The sequence below is a fragment of the Oncorhynchus clarkii genome, chromosome 23 (genome assembly GCF_045791955.1).
Source record: "Oncorhynchus clarkii lewisi isolate Uvic-CL-2024 chromosome 23, UVic_Ocla_1.0, whole genome shotgun sequence".
Classification (NCBI taxonomy): domain Eukaryota; kingdom Metazoa; phylum Chordata; class Actinopteri; order Salmoniformes; family Salmonidae; genus Oncorhynchus; species Oncorhynchus clarkii.
Genome location: NC_092169.1, coordinates 2,549,674 through 2,577,491, shown reverse-complemented (window position 1 = coordinate 2,577,491; position 27,818 = coordinate 2,549,674). Strand labels below are relative to the sequence as shown.

General features: G+C 43.4%; 1 protein-coding gene across 1 annotated transcript; it reads right to left on the bottom strand.

The window, feature by feature from the left end:
* Positions 1-395: 395 nt before the first annotated feature.
* LOC139381375 (rab11 family-interacting protein 2-like) lies at positions 396-26,794 on the bottom strand. The gene is made up of 6 exons (XM_071124856.1): positions 26,612-26,794; positions 25,577-26,231; positions 10,347-10,753; positions 8,744-9,110; positions 3,198-3,261; positions 396-719 (listed from the first exon to the last, which is right to left on the bottom strand). The coding sequence occupies exons 2-6, from the start codon at positions 25,927-25,929 to the stop codon at positions 492-494; spliced, it is 1,419 nt and encodes a 472-aa protein (XP_070980957.1). The 5' UTR covers positions 25,930-26,231; positions 26,612-26,794; the 3' UTR covers positions 396-491.
* Positions 26,795-27,818: the final 1,024 nt, after the last annotated feature.

Here is a 27,818-nt window from a genome sequence, read left to right as displayed (position 1 = left end):
AAGGTATTCTGATGAATTTGTGAGATACATTATGTAATTTCCCATTCTTTCAATTCGCCAGAATTCGAAAAACAAAAAGGAATGCCATGCAAACAAAAATGGATGAGTGGATCAACAGAGCAACTGATTCAGAGGTTAGTTGACCGATCATAATGGAACAGCCATGGGGTTAGTTATAATGCAAGTCAAATATTTATGTCGTCGGATGTACTTCACTCCACAATAATATTCTGCTGGGGAAACCGGTGTGAACTCAAATCACAGCATACAAAACCTATTTAAAAAAAAGTATAAGCTGCATCAATGCAGTTACTGTAAAGAAATCAAAAACGACTGATTTGGCATTGGTCAATCCCCCCCCGTCTCTTCATTTTTTTGTTCCATACCCACAATAATTTTTTTTTTTTTATTTATTTATTTTTTTTTAATGGCTAGGACGGGACATTACTGTTACTACAAGCCTCTATTTTTGACCTTCCTCTACCTTGACTCTACTTCTTTTTTGAGATTTTCCCCGCTTTCCTGTTGGGCTCGTAGGGTGTCCGTAGGATGCTCGGCGAATCCTCCATAACGCGGACCAGCAGGTTATCAATGTAGTCTTCCAGTTCACGGATATGGGCGTCCTTCTTTTTCACCACCTCCTTCTGCTTGATGAGCTCGCGCACCACCTCGTCAAAAGACAAGTTGCTATAGGAGGCCACGCTCGGCTGCTTTGTCTCCTGCGGGGGGCAAACCATTGTGATGAATTCAACCATGATAGCACCATTTACAAATACCTCAGTAAAAAGTGTACTACTCCAAATGATACCCATTTGAGAGCAAATGGGTATCATAGCTAGATGGTAAAAATAGACAAAGCAAAAGGTCAAATCGGTGCTAAAGAGTATCTAAAGCAAGACTGAAGGTAGGCCAGGCCAGGGAATCCCACGTGTTATGGCAGATAGACTAATTGCCTAATTAAAGGTGTTTGAATAATGTCACAAACTATGTCATTACTGCACGTGTTTATCTCTTCTACCCTGGTGGCAATCAGGACTAATTGAGGGCCTGTGATAAGATGTCACTCCAAAAGGTGTGTTGGCACTGTCAATGCCATTGCATTTCAGGTGCTCGATCTGTTCAAGTCAATGGTATTTAAAATCAGAAAACGATAGATGGCTCGAACCAATCAGTAATGCTGCGGCGTGGAATCTGATTTGACGTTTTTAGTGTCAGTTCTGGGGAAATAAACGTGTCAACTCTCGTTCCCTATTTAAATCTTAAACCACGTGTCCTCCTCCACAAACCAGCAACGACTGAGACCTTGACCAGCTGGTGGACAAGAGCATCACATTAAGATTAAACTCCCTAGAAAACAACAATAAAGATTAGAAATGGGACTTTTTCGTTCCCAGGGGAAACAGCAGAGTGCATATTTCGGGAACAAAGGATCAGGCCAATAAACACGAAAACAAAGACACAACGAAACTATTTTGGTTTTAGGTTTTTTTTCTTTAGAGGAAAAACGGTCTGTGTAGACTGTGCCTCTCTCATTACAGGGGGGACAAGAGGAGCTGCAATAATTTTTAATGAGGTGCCACGTTATCGCTTCAACAATGGACATCCTCCCCCAGGCAGATACAGCGGCAAAGCCATCAACCTGTTTAAAATACTTCACTTATCAGTCTCCTCTCCTCCCCGTTCCCAAATCAAGCTGCCATCGCTGTGCGGTGTCTACGATGTGAAGAAGTGCCGGACTATATTTACCTGTATACTATATATCTCTTCCTAGTATGAGAAACAAAGATAAACCAGAATGTGAGGGTCCCATCACTAGAGGCTATGTCCAAACAATTCAAGACTATGGTGGGGATCACACTAAGCAGCCTGCACCTTTATTTCCATCATGTTCAATAGTGTGGACATGCTAGGTGTCCTGCATTCCTCCATCGTAGGTAAGCTTTAAGTTATTTTGTCAGCGTTCTGGCAGGCCAAAGTCGAAAGTAACTCCGCAATATGCCTCTTGTTTTCGGTCAGAGAAAAATGTGATTGGGGGTTTAGCGACTGCTTACTCGGGAACTGAATATGCTTTTAGAAACAAAACAGGGAAAATATACTAAGAAATAGGCCTTTTGCACTTCCAGTCATCAGGACAACCAATTTAGCAGATATTTTCCTAACATGAATGAAGTTACAAGCTCAGTTTAACTATACTGTATGAGCAACGGCGTCTGATTCACACACCAAAGAGCCCCAGATATTATATAAAGCTACACAGCCAGAAGCTGTAGTGGCTGGTGACAGAGGCCTAGAAATGACCATGAACTAGCTAAGCGAAGACAATTTTTCTGCGATCAGTAGTGAGAAGTAGATAAGGCGAGCACACTTGGCATTCTCCAGTTGTCTCATTACTACATCTAATGAGGTCTACTTTAAGAATTTAAAAGCTCTGTTCTTTGAACTCTCTCACTATCCTTCCCCTCCTCTCTCACTGGTTTATTAGCAAGGGCCTGAAACTGCCAGTTCATTTCTGCTAGGCTCTGCAATAGAGTGTATGGAAGGGCACACGTGGCTAAGATAACTCCTCAACACCCACCATGAGAGGTGAGGAAAGCCATTATCAGAATCCCGGTTTCTCATTTCAACATCACTTTGGACATGGCTCTCTTACCATGTTAAACTAATTCAGGAGTGTAATTGCCAGCAACTACTAGAATTATGCATGTTTTGTGCTTTGTATTTTTTGAGGGGGAGGGGGAATGACAAAACTAAGGTGGCAAATAAACCCCCTCATCAATCCAATGACAATTTCACACATATTTATCCCTACATAGTGCTCCAATTATGGTACCAGTACGATATAATATAACTTTACCTGACCTTAGAGAGACCGAAACTTCACACGGTTTTAAATGATGAGCCAATCAGAGATGATGGCCGTTGTTTTCAGCTGTTAATTAGTTAAATTACACTCATCGTGAAGTGTAAAAGACAGAAGAGACAACAGCTCAGAGATCAACCTCACAAACTGCAATGTCATGTAAGATCAGGGAGAGCTACTCAATTAAAAGTTGGTGGTGTTCTGAAACTAGGCCCATGCTTTTTGACATTCTCTCCCCCTTTATTTTCTCCCCATGGTCTTTATGAAAGGGTTATTCCTACCAATGTAAACCTTGTTTGAGATTGAATCACTAAAAGTGTGTGCGGTGAGCTCTTACATTTTTCTTGCCATGTTTCTCTCGCGCCTTCCGGATGTCTTCATTGCTGGTGGGCTTTTTATCACTGCAAAACATACAAGAATAAGGAATTACAAAAATCATTAAACATTTTTTATTTTTATTATTTACCAACACGGTTAAACCACCCTGTATCATCTTGCCTTAAACCTAAATGACCACAAAACGGTAGTGTACGATGGTAGCTGTAAAGACGATGGACTAGCGCCTACAGTGCGATAGGCCTAAGAGGTTAATTGTGTGACAGATCTCAGTGTGGCTAAGAGGGGTCTGTTATCACGCCGAGCTTCTCTTAAAGCTACACTCCTTAACTGAAGCAATAACAAAGCATTCTCACCGCCCCTGTTTCACAAAAAAAGCGAAGGGACCGGGGTGAAGAAACATAACCACTCAAATTCATAGACAAGGTTATGGATACAAAGACTGTCCATCCCATGATATCACAATTATAGTTTTAACAAATGATGTGGCTATACAGTGTTCTTCTACATTTCATTTGTTTACAAACATTGGAATAAATCAAGCATATATTTTGGGTTCTGATGGGGTACGACAGTTGACCGAAGCTCACATGGCATTTAGAAGTTATATTGTTCAAGAATCAATGGGTATATATATATCATTATTTATAAGTCAAAAATGGATGTAGCAACTAAGGATTCTAGCTTTAAAGGGGCAATCTGTAGTGCGAACAATAACAAAGTGGACACTCCACCACTGATTTGGTGGTGGAGCTAAGGGATGGCGCTGGAGAAATGTACCTACCTACATACCTACATACATACATACATACATCTACACACACACACACACACACACGACGGCTGCATGGTCCCATGGTGATTATACTTGCATACTATTTTTAGTACAGATGAGCGTGGTACCTTCAGGCGTTTGGAAACTCCTCCCAAGGATGAACCAGACCTGTGGAGGTCTACAAAAATGCCTTTCTTCCCCTTTTCTGAGGGATGGTGTTCTTCGGCTTGCAAGCCTCCCCCTTTTTCCTCCAAACATAATGATGGCCGTTATGGCCAAACAGTTATATTTTTGTTTCATCAGACCAGAGGACATTTCTCCAAAAAGTACAATCTTTGTCCCCATGTGCAGTTGCAGACCGTAGTCTGATGGTTTTTATACTTGCGTACTATTGTTTGTACAGATGAACGTGGTACATTCAGGCATTTGGAAATTGCTCCCAAAGATGAACCAGACTTGTGGAGGTCTACAATTTATTTTTCTGAGATCTTGGCTGACTTCTTTTGATTTTCCCATGATGTCAAGCAAAGAGGCACTGAGTTTGAAGGTAGGCCTTGAAATACATCCACAGGTACACCTCCAACTGACTCAAATTTTGTCAATTAGCCTATCAGAAGCTTCTAAAGCCATGACATCATTTTCTGGAATTTTCCAAGCTGCTTAAAGGCACAGTCAATTTAGCGTATGTAAACTTCTGATCCACTGGAATTGTGATAGTAAATTATAAGTGAAATAATCTGTCTGTAAACAATTGTTGGAAAAATTACTTGTGTCATGCACAAAGTAGATGTCCTACCCGACTTGCCAAAACTATAGTTTGTTAACAAGACATTTGTGGAGTGGTTGAAAAACGAGTTCTAATGACTCCAACCTAAGCGTATGTAAAACTTCTGGCTTCAACTGTATATCCAATAGTTCTTCCTGGCTGTGTGTAATAACACTTAAGATTTACTGGGCTACCAATGTAAAAAAATAAATAAAACATTAAACAAAAGCATAGCATAGTAGCATAGTTTCCTAAGGACTCGAAGCGAGGGGACCATCTCTGTCGGTGCCAAAAACTGTTGTATGTAAAATAATGTGCTTGTCATGCCCAGATCTGTTTCACCTGTCTTCGTGATTGTCTTCACCCAACTCTAGGTGTCGCCCATCTTCCCAATTACCCCCTGTGCATTTATACCTGTGTTTACTGTCTGTCGCCAGTTCGTCTGGTTTGTTCAAGCCTACCAGCGTTTTGTGTCTCAGTTCCTGCTTTTTCCAGTTTCTCTTTTATCGTCCTCGCTGGATTTTAACCCTTGCCTGTCCTGACCCTGTACCCGCCCACCTGACCACTCCGCCTATCCCTGAGCCTGCCTGCCATCCTGTACCTTGGCCTCTACTCTGGATTATCGACCCCTGCCTGCCTTGACCTGTCGTTTGCCTGCCCGTTGTTACAATAAACATTGTTACTTCACACAGTCTTACCTTGGTACCTGATAGTGCTATAGCTTGGAAAACAAATACATGTGACTCTGGATGACAACATAATGTTTCCAACATTAGGGCTAAATACGCTTTTGTTTTGTTTCCTTGACACGATACTAACGAGTATCGCGATACTGGCATTGTCCCGGCCCTAGTTTACATAATGAATTTATAAGGTATAAAAATGGAAGTAGCAACTGCAGATTGCCCCTTAAAGCCAGTAATGACACCTGTATAGTATGATAAAGAAACCTTGGCCAACACATGGATAACTATATGCTACTGCTGATATACACTCACCGGACATTTCATTAGATACATTTCCGTGAATGCGGTGGTGTATTGCTCCTACAGACGTAGCTTGCTTTATAAAGCAGGCAGACAGGCATCGACACATTCGGTTATTGTTTGATTGAACATTAGAATGAGCTAAACAAGAGACATAAGCGACTTTGTGAGCATAGTGTGATCGTTGGGTGCCCGGCGTGCCGGATCCAGTATCTCAGAAACGGCTGCCTTCCTGGGCTTTTCACACAAACAAAAAACATCCAGTCTGTGGCAGACCTGTGGAAAATGTGGGCGACATGTGGGTGAAAACAGCTCGTTGATGAGTGAGGTCAAAGGAGAATGGCAAGAATCGTGCAAGCTAACAGGGGGTCAGCAAATGTACAAATAACGGCGCAGTACAACAGTGGTGTGCAGAACAGCATCAGAACAGCAGAATGCATAATTCCCTGTCACGGATGGTCTGTTGCAGCAGACGACCACACCAGGTTCCACTCCTATCAGCTAAAATCAATAAGAAGCGGCTCCAGTGGGCACCCGATCACCAACACTGGACAATTGAGTGAAGAAAAATAAACATGACAGCGAGTTCATTTTACTTGAGTGGCCTGCACAGTCCCCAGACCTCAACCCAATAGAGCATCTTCGGGATGAGATGGAACAGACTGTTCACAGCATGAATATACCGCCGTCCAATCTGCAGCAACAGCGTGATACCATTGCGTCAGCAGGGACCAACATCCCTGTGGAATGTTTCTGACACCTTGTACAACTGAAGAATTAAGGCTGTTCTGAAGGCAAAGGGGGGTCCGACCCGGTACTAGATGGGTGTACCTAATACACTGACTAGTGAGTGCATAAACAAGCAATATGGGCAAACATTATGTTTGACACTACATAAGTGTAACACAGGAACCTGATATGATTGGTTCAGTGAAACAGCTTAGAAAAGGTAAATTTTTATTAAACAGCTAAGAGTAAAACAATGTACACTGCTCAACAAAAATTAAAGGGAACACTAAAATAACACATCCTAGATCTGAAATATTCTTATTAAATACTTTTTTCTTTACATAGTTGAATGTGCTGACAACAAAATCACACAAAAATGATCAATGGAAATCAAATTTATCAACCCATGGAGGTCTGGATTTGGAGTCACACTCAAAATTAAAGTGGAAAACCACACTACAGGCTCATCCAACTTTGATGTAATGTCCTTAAAACAAGTCAAAATGAGGCTCAGTAGTGTGTGTGGCCTCCACGTGCCTGTATGACCTCCCTACAACGCCTGGGCATGCTCCTGATGAGGTGGCGGATGGTCTCCTGAGGGATCTCCTCCCAGACCTGGACTAAAGCATCCGCCAACTCCTGGACAGTCTGTGGTGCAACGTGGCGTTGGTGGATGGAGCGAGACATGATGTCCCAGATGTGCTCAATTGGATTCAGGTCTGGGGAATGGGCGGGCCAGTCCATAGCATCAATGCCTTCCTCTTGCAGGAACTGCTGACACACTTCAGCCACATGAGGTCTAGCATTGTCTTGCATTAGGAGGAACCCAGGGTCAACCGCACCAGCATATGGTCTCACAAGGGGTCTGAGGAGCTCATCTCGGTACCTAATGGAAGTCAGGCTACCTCTGGCGAGCACATGGAGGGCTGTGCGGCCCCCCAAATAAATGCCACCTCACACCATGACTGACCCACCGCCAAACCGGTCATGCTGGAGGATGTTGCAGGCAGCAGAACATTCTCCACGGCGTCTCCAGACTCTGTCACGTCTGTCATGTGCTCAGTGTGAACCTGCTTTCATCTGTGAAGAGCACAGGGCGCCAGTGGCGAATTTGCCAATCTTGGTGTTCTCTGGCAAATGCCAAACATCCTGCACGTTGTTGGGCTGTAAGCACAACCCCCACCTGTGGATGTCGGGCCCTCATACCACCCTCATGGAGTCTGTTTCTGACCGTTTGAGCAGACACATGCACATTTGAGGCCTGCTGGAGGTCATTTTGCAGGGCTCTGGCAGTGCTCCTCCTGCTCCTCCTTGCACAAAGGCGGAGGTAGCGGTCCTGCTGCTGGGTTGTTGCCCTCCTACGGCCTCCTACACGTCTCCTGATGTACTGGCCTGTCTCCTGGTAGCGCCTCCATGCTCTGGACACTACGCTGACAGACACAGCAAACCTTCTTGCCACAGCTCGCATTGATGTACCATCCTGGATGAGCTGCACTACCTGAGCCACTTGTGTGGGTTGTAGACTCCGTCTCATGCTACCACTAGAGTGAAAGCACTGCCAGCATTCAAAAGTGACCAAAACATCAGCCAGGAAGCATTTCAACTGAGAAGTGGTCTGTGGTTATCACCTGCAGAACCACTCCTTTACTGGGGGTGTCTTGCTAATTGCCTATAATTTCCACCTGTTGTCACTTCCATTTGCACAACTACATGTGAAATGTATTGTCAATCAGTGTTGCTTCCTAAGTGGACAGTTTGATTTCACAGAAGTGTGATTGACTTGGAGTTACATTGTGTTGTTCAAGTGTTTCCTTTATTTTTTTGAGCAGTGTATTTAACCTTTATTTAACTAGGCAAGTCAGTTAAGAACAAATTCTCATTTACAATGACAGCCTACTTTGTTTGACTTCTAAAAGCATGTTGCAATGTTTTGTAGTGGAAGTTCTAGTTGTATTAGCTACCTAACTCGTCCTGAATAAGCCAGCTGACCTAACGAAAGCACACGGACTGCAAAAGCCATTCAGTTTTGTAAGTCTTCTAATATTTGAAACTACTCTAAGGGATCTGGAATACTGTGCAATACATGTGCATCTGGGTTGTGTTCATTAAAGCACACAATTGAAAGTGTTGGAAAATGTTTTTCAATGGAAAATTAAAAAGGTCAGTTTCCTATTGGCTAAGCCCAGGTAGTCCCCACATGTTTCAGTAAGTTTCTTTTGCCGTTTTATGCCTAATGAACATGACCCTGGCTTAGATACCAAACATAGTTGTGTGGACGTGGAAAGCTTTACCTTGCTTTGTAGTGTGAGCTGAAGGGGTTGGTTGGTTGGATGTCGCCCTGAGACTCACTGTTGAAGGGATTGGGCGAGCGCAGGTCTCCAGAGCTGCCCGAACGGCCCCCGTCGGTCTTGCGTCCCTCCTTCTTCCCGGTCACACGTTCAAGTAGGCTGACCTTCTCCTTCTTCTCCTTCTTCTCCCCTTGGTCCCACAGCTGGCCCTGCTCCACCTCAAATGGGTTGCGGTTGCGAGGAAGGGTGGCGTACTTCTGCGGCAGGCCATCGCTGATATCAGTAAAAGGGTCAGAGTGTTCCTCTGTGTTCTGGTAGCCTTGCACCTCACTCTGGGAGCGCCTGTGAGGGGCGGCACCACTCCCTTTCTCTAAGAAACACAACAAACAAAATAACTGATATTTTTATAGAAATAATACTAATCACACAAAAAAAATATGTCTCCTTAGGGGTACTAATTAATATATATATATATATATATATATATATATATATATATATATATATATATATATATACACACACATTTTTACTATTTTATACATTTGTAGAATAATAATGAAGACATGAAAACTACAAAATAACACATATGGAATCATGTAGTAACCAAAAAAGGTATTAAACTAATCTAAATATATTTGATATTTTAGAGATTGTTCAAAGTAGCCATCCTTTGTCTTGATGACAGCTTTGCAAACTCTTGGTCTGACAGAGCTCTAGATCCTTACAGAAGGACCACCATCTCTACAGCACTCCACCAATCAGGCCTTTATGGAAAAGTGGCCAGAAGGAAGCCACTCATCAGTAAAAGGCACATGACAGCCCGCATGGAGTTTCCCCAAAGGACTCTCAGACCATGAGAAACAAGAGTATCTGGTCTGATGAAACCAAGATTGAACTCTTTGGCCTGAATACCAAGCATCACGTCTGGAAGAAACCAGGCACCATCCCTACCGTGAAGCATGGTGGTGGCAGCATCATGATGTGGGGATGTTTTTCACTGGCAGAGACTGAGAGACTAGTCAGGATCAAGGGAAAAATTTACGGAGCAGTACAAAGTACAAATGAAAATGATGAAAACTTTCACCAGAGTGCTCAGGACCTCAGACTGGGGTGAAGGTTCACCTTCCAACAGGACAACGACCCTAAGCACACAGCCAAAACAACACAGGAGTGTCTTTGGGACAAGTCTCTGAATGTCCTTGAGTGGCCCAGCCAGAGCCTGGACTTGAAACCGATCAAACATATCTGGAGAGACCTGAAAATAGCTGTGCAGTGACACTCCCAATCCAACCTGACAGAGCTTGAGCTGATCTGCAAGCTTATAGCATCATTACCAAGAAGACTTGAGGTTGTAATCACTGCCAAAGGTGCTTCAACAAAGTACTGAGTCAAGTGTGTGAATACTTGTGTATTTAATATCATAAAAATAAATAAAAAAATGCTACATTTGCAAAAATGTATTTTAAAAACAGTTTTTGCTTTGTCATTATGGAGTATTGTATGTAGTAGATTGTTGAGGGGAAACAAAATATTGAATTAATTTTATAATAAGGTTGTAACGTAACAAAATAGGCCTAACACTAGAAGAAGCTGCTGTCCTTACCCAGCTCCTCGATTGAGTTCATAGAGTCCAGCTTGGGGCGGAAGTGGGTGCCAATGAGGTCAGACATGGAGTGGGCAGCGGAAAGCTTATGGGAGCCGGCCAGTAAGGGTCTCTTGATCTTGGGCTCTGGCTGGGGCTGATGGTCCGGAGCACTGGGCTGGCGAAGGGTCTCCGAGTCACACATGGCGGAGCGGGGCAGGATGGCTGAGGAGGTGTCGGAGAAGCCACCATCGTGCTTGCGACCCTTCAGCTTGTCCTTGAGTTTAGTGAAGGGCGAGCGGGGCTTGTCCTTTACGGAAAGGTCGAACATGCTGGCCGTCATGTTGTTCCTCATGAACTGGATGCTGACCTGGATCTTCCCTCTCTCCTTCCTCTTCTTCCCTGGCCTGGAGTCCAAAGAGTACCAGCTGAAAGAAGGACATAGGGATAATTACTAGACAGGTAATTGTTGTTAGTGGCACATTAAAATGAATACAGGAATATAAGATGAAAACATCACAAATTCAAGTTAAAGCTATTTGTTTTTGTTCTGAGATAATTTAGGTTTGTTATAGCAACAGGGGTGGTTACATATTCATCCTTTTAAAAATGTATGAATTATGAACATGTTCAGACCTTTTTCCACATGGAAATATTGGTGTAAGTATTTTTTTTAAGTCAGTGGAAAATATAGGCCTATTAATTAATTCATCTAAATTCTAGGCTTTGTTTATGAAATGTTAGCTAAAAAATGGGCTAAAGTGATATGCTCTACCGACTGAGGCAAAAACTATCAGTAAACGTACAACACAGAAATCTGTTCCCTGAGGAAGAGTAACAACTTGTGTATTCAATAAATTATTAGGGTAAAATGTCTGTGGTGGAAGTCCCCAATTTCACCTCACATAAATCCACAAGCGACGTCACTTGAAGCTTTTCGTCTCCCTGTGAATACATATTATACGAGGGATAAACATAATTCCCTGCTAACTGTGATGGTCTGAATCGTGAAAAGAATGTTGAATAATATGGTTCATCAAGGCCATTCTGCTACTCTGCTCCTGTTTATTTAACCTCGGCCTTTTCTGCTGGAAGTAATACGATTGATGCCTTCGCTGTGAGAAAAAGGGGTGACATTTGCACAAATCTGGCCTTTGTTCAGAACTGCTACGACAAGCAATTGGGAAATTACAAAGGCAATGGTGCAGGATAACCATGCAACTCATACATGCTAATGAGAATGCTGGCTTCTCCATAGCCTAGGTCTAGCCCAGTGGTCACCAACCGTTGTGGTGAGATCACTTTTTAAGTCAAAATGCAGGCTGAGGTCTAAGCGCTCAGATAAAAAAAAAAAAAAAACATGACTTCAAAAACATAAGCCTATGCAACATTAACCAATTAAAATGCATATTGGATATGCTTGAATTTCCCTGCCAATGTCATTGCAATGTTGTTCTTCTCAGACAATTTTATCATTATATTTTAAAACTTGAAGTATATGATCACACTTGGTACTAGATCATTTGCTGTATTACTTGTGAGGCATAGCTGAGTGAGCATGAATTTAAATAATTAGCTTTTTTATTTTACTGATGGTGCCTGCATCTGATGGTCAATCTCAGCGGAGGGAGACTGACCAAAAAGAAGACACTGTCTTCCAGCTGATGGCGGAGTTTGTACCTTCAGACACATGAAATGGTTCAAAATAGAGACACTTCGACTTCCACGCACAGGCCAGCTGAATCAAGTGCACCTACTACAAACAGCGTGAAACAAATATAAAAACACGCAAGGCTTTATCAAAGACAGGCAAAAACTGCTTCTCCAATAGAAATCCCCGATCACACTTGAGGCGACGTCATGGCGACGTTGGCTAGCTAAACATGTCATTGGATCCAAACGGTCGTTTCCCGCCGAACTGCGCATGTGTAGGCTGTCAAATCAAAAAGTTTAAGACAAACATTAAAATGTGTCAGTTTGTCACGATCACAAGGTTGGAGTAATAACATGCTAAACTACTTAAGAAATAAGCTCGAATCTAGGTTGTGCCTTTAGATTTCGGGGAAATTAAAAACTAAGGAAGAATTTTGCACTTCTCATTGACTTCTCAATCCCCGGCCTGGTCTATTTGGTCTGTTTCACAAGCGTTCCCGGAAGTCTCACGAAGTTGCGCTTCTGGGTTTAGAAACTCTGTGGTTTATTATTGAGTTTTTTATAGAAATTGTTGCCGATCGACTAGGAGTGCTTTGGAGATCGACCAGTAGACCGCGATCGACCGGTTTGTGACCACTGGTCTGGCCTTTTTAAACCAATGGTTTGTCGACTGCAACAATGTAGAACTGGGAACAAAGCTCACTCAAAATACAAAGTCAACATTTAAACCACCTCTCAAACAGCAGGTGCTCTGGTAAATTCCACAATTCCTCAATGAGCACAACCTCTGTCTGCTCAAGCTATAGGCTACTTCTGTCATTGGAAAAGTGGACAGGCGTGATGTTTTTTTGCCCTAAACTGTGGCTAAAGAACCTCCAAGGCAAGGGCCTCTTGGTCAAGCTAGCCTTATTCACATAGTGTGCTCTGTCCTTCGGAGCACGATCTAGGAGCCACAGCATGCTGCTGAGGGGGCCAGCCCTGTACTTCACATGGGTGTCAAGGCCAAGATAAACCTCCCTCTGCCTGGAACCACAATACTCCCACTCTACCAAGACCTCTGAGAAACTCCTCACAATCAACACAGGTGTGCGATAATTAGGGGCTGCCTACCTCAATGTCTAGATGGGGAGGAGAGTCTGTGTCAGCTTGAAAATACAGTTGACGGACACAGCTAGTTAGCAAATTGGGACTGCTCCAGTATTTGGATATGGCAGCACAAGAGTGGGCCTTGGGCTCATTCTAGTTGAGTCAGTTGTGTGGGATGACTAAATACTGGTACATTGACATCTCCACAACAGCTCTGTACTTGAATGACTGCAAACCCTGGAGGTGCATCAGCTCCGGCGCCTTAAATAAATACTACCATCAACGGTTGCTTATGACACATCACAATTCTCCCCAACTAATGGGTGAAGAGGAAGTGTGTTAATGTTTGCATGATGAAATGTACCAATGGCTAATTGACACCAGATCCTCTTATGTTCCTGTTCCTCTGAGCAGAATGGAGGCTTACTCATCATGTAGCCTAGGCCTAGCTAACTACAACACATTGTGCCATAGTTATTCTACACAGCCAAAAATAACTTTAAATAGCGCAACTGGATTGGGTGGAGCTGGTGTAGTGTTTTTTCCATACATTCACACCACTGGAAAAATATATATCATTTGAGTCAGAATTAGTAACAAGACATGTTTGCCCAGTTCCACCACATTCAGTTAGCATAGGCTAATACCCAAAAGAGCATGTTTAGCCTATACCATGTCCATAAATGACAGTTTACCATCTCAATTCCAGTATAAGGCAAGAATAAGCAAGGACAGTATTGCCATTTGTTGATTGTGTGATTGATGTAATTGAGGTGGAACAGTTTGCTGCTATTAGACAGGAAAGATAATCTGATGGCCTGCTGACTGCTGTTCTCGCTGGACTAGTTCACCACCTACAAAGGCTGCACCCAGTCAACTCAATTACAACATGAAAGGCAGTCTATTCTCAAAAGACTAACCTCTTGATTCATTGTTCGGTGTCAACAAAGCACATCTTTTAACTAGCACAATGGCGTAGCCTGCGTCACAACAAGACAGATGTACAGTTAACTAGGGGTGAAACAGGTCACCAAACCCAGTTTAGTACGTATTGCTTTTTTGGGGTTTCGGTAGAGCGGTAAAAATAAACACCAACAGTTACTGTAGTTCATTTTGGTTCATTTGAGAAAATACAAAACGTTGGTATTCCCGATTCCATAAATGATCATGAGTCATTTAATGACTGGTGAGAGCACAATCAGAATACCAACACTTTGTATTTTCTTAAATGAAAACACACGATTACTCAGCAACACTAAAATAAAGTGCAATATGCGTGTGAAATCAATGTGTAAACATGGCTCAGACATCGTATAGGCCTATGGTATGATGTTTTCTTACAAAGATGAAAATATGTGCACTTATGTGTGACTCATAAAGGGGGCGTGTCTGCAGCACAGTATCTCTCATCTCCCACTCTGGGGTAATGTGATGGGCCGTCATTGAGTACCTTTGCGTAGCACAGGAGGCCCATCCATCTGTTGTAAGCGCAACACAATGCACCATTGCTTATATATATAGAGCGGGTCCTACCCGTTTGCTGAAAATTAGTGCGAGAGGGCGAAATTAGTAATGGGCGCATATCCGCGGCTATAAACATGCCTATCGCTCTTGTAATTTATTTGGCACGGTCAGAACCAGCTGCGAAGGGCGGCTTGAATGCAGAGGGAAGAAAAAGTTGATGTTTTTTTGCGTTTCCGTCTTGCTCAGGTGGTGGGAACACTATGGTGATGTCGACATAAATTTGCCAACATGTTTGAGGTGTTGGCAGCTGCATAGGCTATTTTCGTTGAGCATTGGCGACATAAGTACTGTTAACTCTTTGTCCATCGCTGTTGTAATCTACTGGGAAGCCAAAATGTTCCCAAACTGAAGATATAAACGATGGAGAATTTTCCTGGTTTATCGACCCCATCCTACAGGGCCCGGTTTCCCGATAGCGATGGAATGTAGGCTTACGAGGCCCTAATCTATGGATTTCACATGACTGGGCAGGTGCCCTTCCCCACCCACTGGAGAACCAGGCCCAGCTAATCAGAATTAGTATTTCTCACACAAAAGGGCTTAATTACATAAAGAAATACTCCTCAGTCCGTTTTTTTTATTTAAAAGGCACACGTAGCCTACATATCAATACATACACACAAACTATCTAGGTCAAACAGGGGAGAGGCGTTGTGCCGCGAGGTGTTGCTTGCTCTGTTCTTTTAAACCAGGTTTGCTGTTTATTTGAGCCATATGAGATGGAACGTAGTTACACATAATAATGACTCTATAAAAATACTGTACGCTTTCTTGAATTTGTTCTGGATTTGGGGACTGTGAAAAGACCCCTGGTGGCATGTCTGGTGGGGTAAGTGTGTGTGTCAGAGTTGTGTGTAAGTTGACTATGCAAACATTGGGATTTTCAACACAAGTGATGCAGTCAGTCTCCTCAACTCTTAGCCAAGAGAGACTGTCATGCACAGTATTTATATCAGCCCTCTGATTATAATGAAGAGCAAGATGTGCCGCACTGTTCTGGGCCAGCTGCAGCTTAACTAGGTCTTTCCTTGCAGCACTGGACCACAGGACTGGACAATAATTAAAATAAGAAAACTAGAGCCTGCAGAACTTGCTTGTTGGAGTGTGGTGTCAAAAAGCAGTTTCAACTGTTCTGCCTGCGGCAGTTCACAGGACGTAGTAACTTGTCCCGGACCTTCTGATTTCGACTCTCTACTGCAACTGCTGTCTCTAACTCTGAATGCTCAACTAAAAAAAGCCAACTGACATTTACTCACGAGGTGCTGACCTGTTGCACCCTCTACAACCAATGTGATTATTATTTGACCCTGCTGGTCATCTATGAACGTTTGAACATCTTGGCCATGTACTGTTATAATGTCAACCCGGCACAGCCAGAAGAGGACTGGCCACCCCTCAGAGCCTGGTTCCTCTATAGGTTTCTTCCTAGGTTCCTGCCTTTCTCTGGAGTTTTTTTCTAGCCACTGTGCTACTACACCTGCATTGCTTGCTGTTTGGGGTTGAAGGCTGGGTTTCGGTATAGTACTTTGACATTGGCTGATGTAAAAAGAGCTTTATAAATACATATGATTGATCTCTTTACTACGGACAGACCTCTCCCCATCTTTACAAACTTTGAATGTAAACTCAGCAAAAAAAAGAAACACCCTCTCACTGTCAACTGTGTTTATTTTCAGCAAACTTAACGTGTATATATTTGTATGCACATAAGATTCAACAACTGAGATATAAACTGAACAAGTTCCACAGACATGTGACTAACAGAAATGGAATAATGTGTCCATGAACAAAGGGGGGTCAAAATCAAAAGTCAGTATCTGGTGTGGCCACCAGCTGCATTAAGTACTGCAGTGCATCTCCTCCTCATAGACTGCACCAGATTTGCCAGTTCTTGCTGTGAGATGTTACCCCACTCTTGTACCAGTTCCCGGGCATTTCTGGGGGGAATGGCCCTAGCCCTCACCCTCCGATCCAACAGGTCCCAGACGTGCTCACTGGGATTGAGATCTGGGCTCCTCGCTGGCCATGGCAGGACACTGACATTCCTGTCTTGCAGGAACTCAGCCATACTGCTCTTTTTGTGCGTGGTGGCATTGTCATGCTGGAGGGTCATGTCAGGATGAGCCTGCAGGAAGGGTACCACATGAGGGAGGAGGGTGTCTTCCCTGTAACGCACATCGTTTAGATTGCCTGCAATGACAACAAGCTCAGTCCGATGATGCTGTGACACACCACCCCAGACCATGACGGACCCTCCACCTTGATCTGAGTCTGAGCACTGATAGAGGGATTGTGCATTCCTGGTGTAACTCGGGAAGTTGTTGTTGCCATCCTGTACCTATCCCGCAGATGTGCTGTTCGGATGTACCGATCCTGTGCAGGTGTTGTTACACGTGGTCTGCCACTGCGAGGACGATCAGCTGTCCATCATGTAGCGCTGGCTTAGGCATCTCACAGTACGGACTTTGCAATTTATTGCCCTGGTCACAACTGCAGTCCTCATGCCTCATTGCAGCATGCCTAAAGCATGTTCACGCAGATGAGCAGGACCCTGGGCTTCTTTCTTTTGGTGTTTTTCAGAGTCAGTAGAAAGGCCTCTTTAGTGTCCTAAATTTTCATAACTGTGACCTTAATTGCCAACCGTCTGTAAGCTGTTAGTGTCTTAATGACTGTTCCACAGGTGCATGTTCATTAATTGTTTATGGTTCATTGAACAAGCATGGGAAACAGTGTTTAAACCCTTTACAACGAAGATCTGTGAAGTTATGGATTTTTACAAATTATCTTTGAAAGACAGGGTTCTGAAAAAGGGACTTTCCTTTTTTGCTGAGTTTATATGTCTTGACAATGACAGTATACAATCTAAGGTAACGCCAAGTAACTTAGTCTACTTAACCTGTTCAACAGCCACACCATTCTTTACCAGATTCAGATGTCTAGAACTTAGGGATATTTGTACCACATACAACGCCCTTAGTTTTAAACATGTTCATGACCAGTTTATTACTGGCCACCATTCCAAAACAGATTGCAACTCTTTGTTAAGGGTTTCAGTGACTTCATTAGCTGTGGTTGCTGATGCGTACAGTATATGGTTGAATCAGCATACATGGACACACATGCCTTGTTAGATGCCAGAGAGCTGCTCTGCGGTACTCCACACTTTACATGTTTGACATTAGAGAAGCTATCATGAAATAAAAACCTTTGAGTTATATTAGATAGATAGCTCTGAATCCACAATATGGAAGAGATTGAAAAGCCATAACACAAGTTTTTTTCAACAGCAGGTTATGGTCAATAATATCAAAAGGCTGCACTGAAATCTAACAGTCACTACTATCACTACTGACCCTGGTTCGATTCCAGGCTGGATCACAACCGGCCGTGATTGGGAGTCCCCTAGGGCAGTGCACAATTTGCCCAGCGTCTTCCAGGTTAGGGTTTGGCCGGGGGTAGGCCGTAATTGTAAATAAGAATTTGTTCTTAATTGACTTGCCTAGTTAAATAAAAGGTTAAATAAATAAAAAAATGTAAATTAACACACAAACTCTGTTGTTAATTTGTGTACAGAGAAATGCCAGCTAAGAGCTGGCAGCAAGCTGATAGGCCAACCAGTAAAGGCTGCTTTACCACTCTTGGGTAGCGGAATGACTTTGGGCTTCCCTCCAGGCCGGTGGACAAAGACTTTCCTGTAGGCTGAGATTAAATATATGACAGATAGGAGTGGCTATAGAGTCAGCTACCATCCTCAGTAGCTTTGCATCTAAGTTGATAACAATAATTTTCCACTTCTCCCACACTAACTTTATAAAATTCTAACTTAAAATGCTTTACTTTTATTATTAGTTTTTTTTGTGCATGAATACGATAGCTCACTGTTCATTGTTGGATTTTCCTGCCTAAGTTTGCCCACTTTGCCAAATAAGTCATCATTAAAATAAATTGGCAACATCAAATGGTTTTGTGATGAATAAGCCATCTGATTCAATGAAAGATGGAGTTGAATTTGTCTTTCTGCCCATAATTGAATGTAAATTACATTAGAAGTGATCTTGGCTTCATAATACAGTGTCTTCTTCTTTTTGTTGAGTTTAGTCACATAATATCTAAATTTGCAATAAGTCAGCCAGTCAGATGTGCAGCCAGACTTATTAGTAAACACCTTTTGCCCCATCTCTTTCAACCATACAGTTTTTCAATTCCTCATCAATCCATGTTACCTTAACAGTACCAACAGTCAGTTTCTTAATAGGTGCATGTTTATTAATAATTGGAAGAAGCAATTTCATAAATTCATTAAGGGCAGAATCTGGAGACTCCATATTAATCACATCAGACCAACAAAAATGTTTTACATCATCCACATAAGAGTCACAGCAAAATCTTTTGCATGATCTCTAATACACTTTTTAGGCCCAGCTTTTGGAACTTTGGCTTTCCTGGATATAGCCACTATACTTTTTTCCAAGATGGCGTAGCAGTTGGACGTCTTGTTTGTCTTGTCCCGTGTATATATCTTTTTCTTAAAAAATATATACACTTCTCAAAAAAATAAAGGGAACACTAAAATAACACATCCGAGATCTGAATGAATGGAATATTCTTATTAAATACTTTTTTCTTTACATAGTTGAATGTGTTGACAACAAAATCACACAAAAATTATCAATGGAAATCAAATGTATCAACCCATGGAGGTCTGGATTTGGAGTCACACTCAAAATTAAAGTGGAAAACCACACTACAGGCTGATCCAACTTTGATGTAATGTCCTTAAAACAAGTCAAAATGAGGCTCAGTAGTGTGTGTGGCCTCCACGTGCCTGTATGACCTCCCTACAATGCCTGTGCATGCTCCTGATGAGGTGGCGGATGGTCTCCTGAGGGATCTCCTCCCAGACCTGGACTAAAGCATCCGCCAACTCCTGGACAGTCTGTGGTGCAACGTGGCGTTGGTGGATAGAGCGAGACATGATGTCCCAGATGTGCTCAATTGGATTCAGATCTGGGGAACAGGCGGGCTTGTCCATAGCATCAATGCCTTCCTCTTGCAGGAACTGCTGACACACTTCAGCCACATGAGATCTAGCATTGTCTTGCATTAGGAGGAACCCAGGGCCAACCGCACCAGCATATGGTCTCACAAGGGGTCTGAGGATCTCATCTCGGTACCTAATGGCAGTCAGGCTACCTCTGGCGAGCACATGGAGGGCTGTGCGGCCCGCCAAAGAAATGCCACCCCACCCCATGACTGACCCACCGCCAAACCAGTCATGCTGGAGGATGTTGCAGGCAGCAGAACGTTCTCTACCGCGTCTCCAGACTCTGTCACGTCTGTCACATGTGCTCAGTGTGAACCTTCTTTCATCTGTGAAGAGCACAGGGCCCAGTGGCGAATTTGCCAATCTTGGTGTTCTCTGGCAAATGCCAACGTCCTGCACGGTGTTGGGCTGTAAGCACAACCCCCACCTGTGGACGTCGGGCCCTCATACCACCCTCATGGAGTCTGTTTCTGACCGTTTGAGCAGACACATGCACATTTGTGGCCTGCTGGAGGTCATTTGCAGGGCTCTGGCAGTGCTCCTCCTGCTCCTCCTTGCACAAAGGCGGAGGTAGCAGTCCTGCTGCTGGGTTGTTGCCCTCCTACGGCCTCCTCCACGTCTCCTGATGTACTGGCCTGTCTCTTGGTAGCACCTCCATGCTCTGGACACTACGCTGACAGACACAGCAAACCTTCTTGCCACAGCTCGCATTGATGTACCATCCTGGATGAGCTGCACTACCTGAGCCACTTGTGTGGGTTGTAGACTCCGTCTCATGCTACCACTAGAGTGAAAGCACCGCCAGCATTCAAAAGTGACCAAAACATCAGCCAGGAAGCATAGGAACTGAGAAGTGGTCTGTGGTCACCACCTGCAGAACCACTCCTTTATTGGGGGTGTCTTGCTAATTGCCTATAATTTCCACCTGTTGTCTATTCCATTTGCACAACAGCATGTGAAATGTATTGTCAATCAGTGTTGCTTCCTAAGTGGACAGTTTGATTTCACAGAAGTGTGATTGACTTGGAATTACATTGTGTTGTTTAAGTGTTCCCTTTATTTTTTTGAGCAGGGTATATACGAAATATATACAATCTCAATTTACATCTACGGACGGAACATACTCTCCTGCAACCCACCTCGCCCAATGTGGTACGGATCTGCAATTTTTAACACTTTTTAGAACCGGAACCCCATCAGTGGCGAGCCAGCTAATTAGCTGGTAGTCAATTAGCCACTGCTAGCGGTGATCACCGTTAACACAGACATCAGCCAGAATCAGCCCGGTCACATCTCCATTATTCCTACCACAAGCTCTGAACCTTTACACCGGATCATCGCAGCAAGCTAGCAGCTACTCCTGGCTAACATCTATGTCCCGAAGCAAGCATCAGTTAGCTCCAGGCATGCTCCAGGCTAGGCCCATCTCCCGGCTAGCCGAAGAGGTCTATCAGACAATTCTTGGGCTACAATACCTATTTTGTCTGGACCCTTTTACTGCAGACACGGAGCTCCGCCAATCCATCACGACTGGTCTGCCGACGTAACCATCCGAGGGGGTTTCAACAGACTCTCCCGTTGCGACGTCCCCCGAAGGCCCATCTGCTAGCCCCGGCCCGATAGCTGTCCGAATCGCCCTGTCTCCAGCTCGCCTAGCTACTCACTGGACCATATGATCACTCGGCTACACATGCCTCTACCTAATGTCAATATGCCTTGTCTATTGCTGTTTTGGTTAGTGATTATTTACCTATTTCACTGTAGAGCCTCCAGCCCTGCTAAATATTCCTTAGCTCGCCCTTTTGTTCCAACCCCCACACCTCACCTGGCTTAATCAATTAAATGTATTTATTTATAAAGCCCTTCTTACATCAGCTGATGTCACAAATTGCTGTACAGAAACCCAGCCTAAAACCTCAAACAGCAAGCAATGCAGGTGTAGAAGCAGGGTGGCTAGGAAAAACTCCCTAGAAAGGCCAGAACCTAGGAAGAAACCTAGAGAGGAACCAGGCTATGAGGGGTGACCAGCTTCAATGGTGCCTAAATAGAAAAAACCTCTCATCACTCTATGCCTAGGTTTACCTCCACTGTATTCACATCCTACCATATACCCTTGTCTGTACATTATGCCTTGAATCTATTCTTCCACGCCCAGAAACCTGCTCCTTTCACTCTCTGTTCTGAGCGCACTAGACGACCAGTTCTTATAGCTTTTAGCCGTACCCTTATCCTACTCCTCTTGTAATGTAGAGGCTAACCCAGGCCCTGCAGCCCCTAGCTTCACTCCCAATCCCCAGGCGCTCCCATTTCTTGACTTCTATAACAGTAAAAGCCTTGGTTTCATGCATGTTAACATGAGAAGCCTCTTCCCGGAGTTTGTTTTATTCACTGCTTTAGCACAATCCGACCAACCCGGATGTCCTAGCAGTGTCTGAATCTGGAAATGTTCATCCCCAACTATAACATTTTCCGACAAGGTAGAACTGCCAAAGGGGGCGGAGTTGCAATCTACTGCAGAGATACCCTGCAGAGTTCTGTCATACTAGCCAAGTCTGTGCCCAAACAATTAGAGCTTCTACTCTTAAAAATCCACCTTTCTAGAAACATGTCTCTCACCATTGCCGCTTGTTATAGACCCCCTTCAGCCCCCAGCTGTGCCCTGGACACCATTTGTGAATTGATTGCCCCCCTGTCAATCTTCAGAGTTCGTACAGTTAGGTGACCTAAACTGCTTAACCCCGACTGTCCTACAATCTAAGCAAGATGCCTTCAATCTCACACAAATTATCAAGGAACCTACCAGGTAAAACCCTAAATCCGTAACCATGGGCATCCTCATAGATATCATCCTGACCAACTTGCCCTCTAAATACACCTCTGCTGTCGCGGTCATCCCCGTCTTCAAAGGGGGAGACACTAGAGACCCAAACTGTTAGACCTATATTCCATCCTGCCCAGCCTTTCTAAAATCTTCGAAAGCCAAGTTAACAAACAAATCACAGACCATTTTGAATCCCACCGTACCTTCTCCACTATGCAATCTGGTTTCCGAGCTGGTCATGGGTGCACCTCAGCCATGCTCAAGGTCCTAAACGATTTCATAACCACCATCAATAAAAGACAGTACTGTGCAGCCGTCTTCATCGACCTGGCCAAGGCTTTCGACTGTCAATCACCGGATTCTTATCGGCAGACTCGATAGCCTTGGCTTCTCAAATGACTGCCTCGCCTGGTTCACCAACTACTTCTCAGACAGAGTTCAGTGTGTCAAATCGGAGGGCCTGTTGTACGGATCTCTGTCAGTCTCTATGGGGGTGCCAAAGGGTTCAATTCTCGGGCCCACTCTTTTCTCTGTATATATATATCAATGATGTCGCTCTTGCTGCTGGTGATTCTCTGATCCACCTCTATGCAGACGACACCATTCTGTATACATCTGGCCGTCTGTGGACACTGTGCTAACATACCTCCAAAATGAACTTCAATGCCATACAACACTCCTTCTGAGTCCTCCAACTGCTTTTAAATGCAAGTAAAACTAAGTGCATGCTCTTCAACCGATTGCTGATCGCACCCTCCCGCCCGACTAGCATCACTACTCTGGACGGTTCTGACTTAGAATATGTGGACAACTACAAATACCAAGGTGTCTGGTTAGACTGTGAACTCTTCTTCCAGACTCACATTAAGCATCTCCAATACAAAATTAAATCTAGAATTGGCTTCCTATTTCGCAACAAAGCCTCCTTCACAAATGCTGCCAAACATACCCTCGTAAAACTGACTATCTTACCGATCCTCGACGATGTCATTTACAAAATAGCCTCAGACACTCTACTCAGCAAATTGGATGTAGTCTATCACAGTGCAATCCGTTTTGTCACCAAAGCCCCATATACTACTGCGACCTGTATGCCCTTGTCGGCTGGCCCTCGCTACATATGTGGCCAAACCCACTGGCTCCAGGTAATCTATAAATCTATGCTACGTAAAGCCCCACCTTAGCTCACTGGTCACCATAGCAACACCCACCCGTAGCACACGCTCCAGGTGTATTTCACTGGTCACCCCCAAAGCCAACACTTCCTTTCGCTGCCTTTCCTTCCAGTTCTCTGCTGCCATTGACTGGAACGAATTGCAAAAATCACTGAAGCTGGAGTCTTAAATCTCCCTCTCTAACTTCAAGCATCAGCTGTCAGAGCAGCTTACCGATCACTGTACCTGTACACAGCCAATCTGTAAATAGCACACGCAACTACCTCATCCCCATATTGTTACTTAACCTCTTGCTCTTTTGCACCCCAGTGTGAAAAAACTTGCACATCATCATCTGCACATGTATCACTCCAGTGTTAATGCTAAATTGTAATTATTTCGTCTCCATGGCCTATCTATTGCCTTACCTCCCTACTCTTCTACATTTGCACACACTGTACATAGATTTTGTATTGTGATATTGACTGTACGTTTGTTTATGTGTAACTCTGTTGTTGTTTTTGTTAAATAAAGGTGAAATAAAATTTTAAAAAATAAGAAATTGTGATCACTGCATCCAATGGATATAGACACAGCTTTAGAACAAAGTTCTACAGTATTAGTAAAAATGTGATTGATACATGTGGATTATCTTGTTCCTGTAGTGTTTGTAAACACCCTGGTAGGTTGAATGATTTTTAATCTGCTTATTCATATACCACACCTGTTAGGTGGATGGATCATGTTGGCAAAAGACAAAATGCTCACTAACAAGAATGTAAATCCAGTTGTGCAAAATATTTTAGAGAGGGCCTCCCAAGTGGTGCAGCGGTCTAAGACACTGCATCGCAGTGCTCGAGGCGTCACAACAGACCAGGGTTCAATCCGGCCGCGACCGGGAGACCCATGAGGCGGCGCACAATTGACCCAGTGTCATCCGGGTTAGGGGAGGGTTTGGCCGGGATGTCCTTGTCCTTTCGCGCTCTAGCGACACCTGTGGCGGGCCGGGCGCATGCACGCTGACACGGTCACCAGTTGTATGGTGCTGCCTCCGACACATTGCTGCGGCTGGCTTCCGGGTTAAGCGAGCAGTGTGTCAAGAAGCAGTGTGACTTGGCAGGGTCGTGTTTTGGAGAGTGCATGGCTCTCGACCGTCACCTCTCCCGAGTCCGTACAGGAGTTGCAGCGATAGGACAAGACTAACTACCACTGAAGAAATGGTAGTTAAAAAAAAGTTAAAAGACCATTAAAACTCATGGTACGCTTATTCAGTGCTCTTGACCGCATTAAAAACAAATATCAAAGCAGGTTGGATGTGACAGGAGAGATGAGGTGCGCACTGTCAACCTCGCCCCCTGACTTTGAGAAGATACGACATGCATCAAGCACACCCATCGCATTAGTGGCGGTGAGATAAGACAAGCAATGTCAGACTAATTTGAAATTGACTGTCATAGCCCCACATTAAAAGTATATGATTGTGAATTGAGAATACAAATCAGAAATACTGTTAGAATGTTTTCCAATTCCCACATTCCCACTCCCACATGAAAACGTTTGCAATGCTGACCACAGAGACACATCATTGGTGATTAGGGACAGTTTTTCCAAACCATCAAATGATTTAGGCTAGTCTACCCAACCCTCTGAATCATGTTCCAAATTGTTTCTGCAGGTTAGTCCTGTGACATTGAACAAGACAGTTCCGCAAATCCAACCTACTTCTTCCTGTTGGCAGTTCCTTAAACATCAAACACAGAACTAGGAAACCAAAGGCTTAGCATTGTCCGTTGTGACTAGGGATGCCTTACAGCCTATGTGTTTATACATGTGGGTTTGAGAGCAGAGAAGGCAAATTTCCTATTTAACAGTTGGACAAAAAGTTATATTGTATTTGGCTTAATGTTCTGAAACTTCCTTGAAAGGCAGCAAAAACATTATTTAGTTAGATTAGTTTGGTGATACTTACTCAGTTTTCCTTCTCTCCTTGTTATCAAAAATCTCATTGAGATTGATGGTACTCTGGCCCAGGAATTTATCCATTCCCACCAGGGACCTGTGCATCACGATGAGGCATAGTTCGTAGATTTCTGGGTTGCCCTCCAGAAGCAGACCTGGCAGCTCAAAGGAGGCTTCTTCTCTCCACACTGGGCTAAGTGTTTTCTCTGCCACAGATGTCGAGTACTTCTCCTTTCCCAGCTGAATGATAGTGTAGGCATCGTTGGTGCCATTCTTACTCTTAGCTTGTAGGTCAGTTGCTTGAAGAACAGTGGCTTGGACATGAGTCGGGAACCACTTTTGGGACTGCTCTACTAGTGACATGATCAGCTCTGTTTATGTGTGGTTAGCAAAACAAATGTATGTGGAGGTGAATTGATCTTAAAGTGACGACAGAGCATGCAAACAGTAACAACTTATTTCTTAGTACATGATGTTCATGTAGATTGGTGATTTGTAGGCAAAGACAACTTAAAGTGCTTATTGGTCATATATTTTTTATATGTACAGCTAGTAGCACATCTCAATAGTTAGCAACTAACTAATTACTTCAGTCCATTTTACACACTTGTCTTTTGTGATTATCATATCACAAATGTCCAAGCCACTGTTGTTAAGCAAGTCACCTGAAAGCAACATGGGAGAGAAGAGTACATTGTAAGCAGTTGTGCAGGTTGACTAACGTTAGTTACCTAACGTATGTATTACAGATGTGCTATCTATGATTCAAGTTCAGCAGGCCAACTAACGAACAAGCTAAACAGCTGACACCAATAACCATTGCTAGTTTGCCTGAAGGATTAGCTAGCTATTTAGCTAGCTATTTAGCTATACAGCAAAAAATAGCGTGTTTTTCAGTTCTGTTGCCTTGTCATATTGTGACAGACCAATCGTTATTCTTATACAATAATAACGTGTTGCAAAGTAGTAGCATTGATTACTAGCCGTACAGTAGATTGACAGCTGATTATGTTAGCTAACTAAACAAGCTTGCTCAATACTGTACCTCGTCATTTTCTCCAAACTTGCGACATTTTGCCATCATGTAAATCCATTCGATTGTTTAACATATTTCACAAATAAACTTCAAAATAATTTATTGGAGGTAGATTTCGTGATTTTACAGCCTGCTAGTTGTACCAACCAAAAACTATAATTTCCTTGTTAGCCAACTACATCCGCAACAGTCACAGGTGAAAGTTCAAGCTCCTCCTCTGTTGCCGTAGAAACAAACGGGGTTACAGGAACATGTTCATATTTGTACATGCCCTAGGTTTATTTTTATTTCTATTTATTTAATTAGGCGAGTCAGTTAAAAATACGTTATTATTTACTATGACTGCCGTGAAAAACCAGACAACGCGATGCCAATTGTGCGCAGCCCTATGGGACTCACGGCCGGATGTGATGCAGCCTGGATTCGAACCAGGAATTGTAGTGACACTGAAATGCAGTGCCTTAGACTACTGCGCCACTAGGTACAGAAACGCAAGACTGTGGAAGAGGAATGTGCCTTTTCGAAAAAGCAGGAAACATATGTCCATGTGGTTCTAATGTAGGTGATACAGTTTTCTCGATTTGGAGAGTTGGTGCATGCCGAAAATGGAAAATGCATGAAAAAGTGTTTCATTAGAGTGGTGAATCCAATCATATCGTAACTAACAGTAATTAATTAAAACAAGGAAGTAATAATGAAACAATGGAAAGTATGTGTCTATGATTTACAGCCCCAAATATCTGGTTTCCACTAGTTATCATGGCCACAAAGTCATAAACCCTGCCTTCTACAATTTCTCAGATGATGAACTTTACCCTAACCTCAACCCTAACCTTAACCACACGGCTGAATGTATTTCTAATCCTAAAATTAAATTAAGGTTAAGGTTAGGATTAAGGTTTAAAATCAGATACATTTTAGAAAGCAGGGTTTATGACTTTGTGGCTGTGGTTGTGACGACCCAAATCTCTACAATGTGTGGTTGTTGACGACCACAAATAACAATAAGAGTAGCGACCCTGTGTTTATAAACGTGGATATAGACTTTGTAACTTCTGCATGATGTTGTGGCACAGTTGATGCCACGCAGGACTACGAGCCATAAGGTTGAGAGTTCGCTGACCAACACAGACAAAGTCCCTCTCTCAGTCTGTTTCATAGCACTACGATCAGAGCCATCTGCAGACAATGATCAACTAGGGGAATAATCAGATTT

Excerpts from the sequence above, each read along its gene's own strand:
- LOC139381375 (XM_071124856.1), bottom strand. The coding sequence starts at position 25,929 with ATGTCACTAGTAGAGCAGTCCCAAAAGTGGTTCCCGACTCATGTCCAA. Across the intron at positions 9,111-10,346 it reads GAACTCAATCGAGGAGCTGG|AGAAAGGGAGTGGTGCCGCC; the intron begins GTAAGGACAGCA and ends TGTGTTTCTTAG. Across the intron at positions 720-3,197 it reads AGAAACATGGCAAGAAAAAT|GAGACAAAGCAGCCGAGCGT; the intron begins GTAAGAGCTCAC and ends TGCCCCCCGCAG.